General features: G+C 39.0%; 1 protein-coding gene across 1 annotated transcript in view; it reads right to left on the bottom strand.

Moving 5' to 3' along the window:
• Window positions 1–2,189: 2,189 nt before the first annotated feature.
• cops5 (COP9 signalosome subunit 5) overlaps window positions 2,190–3,908 on the bottom strand; it is a 4,713-nt gene continuing 2,994 nt past the window's right edge. The window contains exons 7-8 of the mRNA XM_031849998.1: window positions 3,277–3,425; window positions 2,190–2,447 (exon numbers count right to left, since the gene is read on the bottom strand). Of these exons, the coding sequence (XP_031705858.1) occupies window positions 2,357–2,447; window positions 3,277–3,425 (240 nt within the window). The 3' untranslated portion in view covers window positions 2,190–2,356. The remainder of the gene's footprint in view (window positions 2,448–3,276; window positions 3,426–3,908) is intronic.

Below are 3,908 nucleotides of genomic sequence, written 5' to 3'. Positions count from 1 at the left end.
TTGCTATGGAAACCACAGAAGCAACGCATTAGTCACGGAATTTGTCAGCAATGAAATCATTTTCTGTGACTTGATGATTAATATTTTTGTTACGCCCAAACATCCATAACTGTTTTATCGCAGTTTTAGGGAAACACTAGTCGTTTCTAAACAGTACATTGTTTTAATTGCTATTTTTATTTTAATTGTAGCCAATAATTGCAAATACAATGCAGAGGATGGCCATAGATAAATTATCGTTTTGACAAAAGGGAGTGCCAAACTAAATCCTGCTTTATTATTCTGAAATCCAGTGATGGTTTTGAAAAAATAAAATGAATGTCAGAAAGTGGAATGTTAAAAATGATTTTACAGTGTGAGTAAGTAGTGACTTTTGGCCTTATCAGACACTAATAACACAACTCCCATCCACTGAAATGTTTACTTAAATGTGTGCTGTTTATGTTTTCTGCTAAGATGACATGTATCCAAGCTATCTTTCAAGACCACATACCAAATCAGGACCACAGCCCACTTCTCTCAGTGACCCCTGCAGTGTTAATCTATATCATGTCAAGACCTGGGTTTCCTGTAAGGGAGTGACTTGCCTCCACTTATGCAGGAGCACATGGTGGAGAGGAAGTGTAGCACCTCCAGCTTTCTGAGCGTGGATCAGCTTCTACACACACACACACACACACACACACACACACACACAAACACACACGATGGGGCCATGGTTGTGGGGTTAATTCCTCTGAGAGCCAAACTAAACACAACATCTCCAGATCTTAGTGGGGTCATTATATCTATAGGGCCTCAGTACTGTAGCTACCTCTAGCTATTAATCATGAGCCTTGTCAATCTGCTGCTCTCATATCAGTCATTGCCGGTTGTTGTTCACTCCTTTATTTTTGTGTGGACAGCCAAGGAGAAGGCATTCCTGCAATCTGGGAAATCTTTTTTTTATGTTAACGAGGACCATACTTTGGAAGTAGAAAACTGCTAAATGTTAAAAGAGTAAGGTGAAATACACGAGTAATGGATTTTTGGCTGCCCACAATTTGACTTGGTTAGAATTTACATACATTTTCCTATTCCACTTTAAGTCATGCATATAAATGTCCATCTGGTCATAATCATAATATTCACATGTCTAACGAGTTCAATATGTTTCACTGATACTTACATCGCCATGGAAGACGAAACATTAGGTGAAACTATTTTAGAAGTGCATACTCTCAATACTTTCTCAGCACTGTGACAGTCATCCATGTAATACATTTAAATATCTGGCAAAAACACAAGCTATTCAGTGGAACGTGTGCAAAGAACCTTTTCACATTTTTAAATTACATTAAATATAATCTAATAAATTTCCTTTTCTAAATCTCTATACTGAACACCCTCCAATTTAGGACCTGGCCTAAATAACGGTAAAATAAAATCATTATAAAAAGTGGTGCCAAAGCTCATGTGCATGAGAAAAAACAGACACCTCCACTGCCTCACTGGGATGGTCTCCTCTGCGATACATGACATCAAAAATATACATCTAGCCATTACAATAACGTGAAAAAAAGACATGACACAAACCCAGGCCAAAGCGGCTGCCCTTTAAAAAAAGGCAGACTTGGCGAGTGTCTGCTTCGACGGAGAGCAGACACGTTGGGTGAATAGACTCCAGTGTGTGCGGCTTCTGTTTCTGCGCTGCATCACTGCCACACCACGACCTGACGAGCTTGGCCACTACGCCGGAGTGTGTACCACCGAGAGCCAAACCGGGCTTCTGGGAGTGACTCCGCAGAGACGTCCCACACATTGCAGCCGATTCCCTTTGAGCCTATGCAGAAGCTCGAGCTTGTTGTTCCATTATGTAATGCTGTGACAGGCTACACTTGACTGACTGACTGGTGCTAGGTTAGGCTGTGCGTTAAATGCAACCACGGTGTGTGTGTTGAAATGTTGGGCTGCAGAAGAATACAGGGCCCCATGCACATGCAAAAGGATTTTCTAGTAACGGCCAAAGCATGAAGGGAAACAATGCGGCAGTCAGAGCCCCACGTCTAAAGAATAGTGTACTATATTTACAAAGGACTGAATATGTGACGACCACCTTATACACCAGTGCAAGTGTTTATGTTGCATAACATAGAGTAAAATATAATCATATAATTGTTTTTGTAGAAAATAACCACAGACAGCAGTTGTAATTTTTATTTTTTATTTTTAACTACTTCTAGGACACAATAAACAAATTGAAAAAAAACAACCCAAAACCCCCGAACCCTTAGAAGTTAAACATAAACCAATAAGTGCGAGACATGCACAAGAAAACACTTCCAGGTAAAATCCAAATCAGCTCGTAGTTCAGGTTTTAATTGCCGGATGTGTTGATTTGATTGAAGAGTTTGTCCTTGATGACTTGGGACATCAGGCCATGAATTGCCTCTATGGTCGTCTTGCAGCTAAAACAAACCATAATGAAAAATGACGATTAGTTGTCTCTATTTGTGTATCAGATATTACAGTAACTACTGTTAATAAACAGATTAGCAGGTTATATTTTAATGCTCTTTTGGTTGGTTTGAATTATAAACATATTTAATTAATCCATTATTATAAAATAATGGAAAAAACTGTAATAGTGCTGCAGGTTTATATTTTTCTAGCTCTGTTTTGAATCACACTACTTGTAAAAAAAAATTCAAAATAAACTACAGATCAAGAAATGAATTATATGTTAATTAATTATTGACTGCCAGAAAATGAATTGTTTGAATCATTCTTTGTTTATTATCATTGTCGACTGAATCTCTTCGGGTTTCGGAGAGTAGTAATAAGATAAGATAATTGTCTCTTTGGAAAACTTTTAATCAATTAATTGAGAAAATAATCTGCAGCTCAAAATCAGTGCTAAAAATTATGTTGGTTGCAACCCTAAATCCTAAAATTTGACAAAATTGAAATTGGCACAAATAAGTATATTACCAACGGCCCTCATCAGTGCCCAATTGAAACAAAACATTTGTGGAAATCGGGTAAAAAAACAAAACATCTTCTACAAGATTAAAGTTATTGTTAACATAATATGAGGACAATGAAGTATCATCAACAAACCAATTGAGTTGGCAAATACTAAATATCACACAGTAATTAAATGAGTTAATAGTAATACTCTCAATCACTTTCTTTTTAGGATCTATAATATATATTTAGCAAATGGGAAACACAAATTATAATTAAGGAAGTTCACATTTCAGTCTGCAGCCTTTTATTCCTGAGAAAACGATTTACCTATCTCGCGTTGCTTTGGCCAGTTTGTCCTCAGACTTCCTGTCATGTGTGTCCAACCCGAGCATGAAGCTGCCTCGTCCCAGCTGGGCCTCCGACTGCTCCAGCTTCTCCGACAAGTCGAACACCTGGCCTGTGGTGTAGTCCGAGTTCTGACGGTCCCAACAAACACACACACACACACACACACACACACACAAACCAATTCATGCACAATTTGCCGACAAAAGGCGGATAACAGACTTTACACAAAGAAAGAGAATTTCGCAGAATGGCAACAAATCTGTGTAACAAGCTGGAGGAACACTTTGCGCGTTGTGCTGAATGAAGAGAAGCCGGGGAAAAGTTTGCTTAAGGTGAGGCCGTGTTTTGAGTGGAAAAGGTAATTAAAACACAATGACACAGGGGCCCCTGACTAGGGCGACAGTGTAGCAACTGACAAAGCCCGTCACCCAAGGAGCAGCTCGTCCTTGACATCTAGTCAATTGATCTCCATCCAGAATGCCAAAGAGCTCACTGTTTGGATAAGCCAGATGCCTATTTAGACTGTTTAGTCAAGCTCGGGACAAAGTGACTGCATCCACAATGGGAATTCACATTGAGGGGATTTCAATCTTTAGAATGAACTTGGGGGG

The sequence above is a fragment of the Anarrhichthys ocellatus genome, unplaced genomic scaffold (genome assembly GCF_004355925.1).
Source record: "Anarrhichthys ocellatus isolate YVR2014 unplaced genomic scaffold, GSC_Weel_1.0 scaffold10, whole genome shotgun sequence".
Taxonomy (NCBI): Eukaryota; Metazoa; Chordata; class Actinopteri; order Perciformes; family Anarhichadidae; genus Anarrhichthys; species Anarrhichthys ocellatus.
Note: the sequence above shows the minus strand (reverse complement) of the source record. Positions and strands in the feature narration are given on the sequence as shown.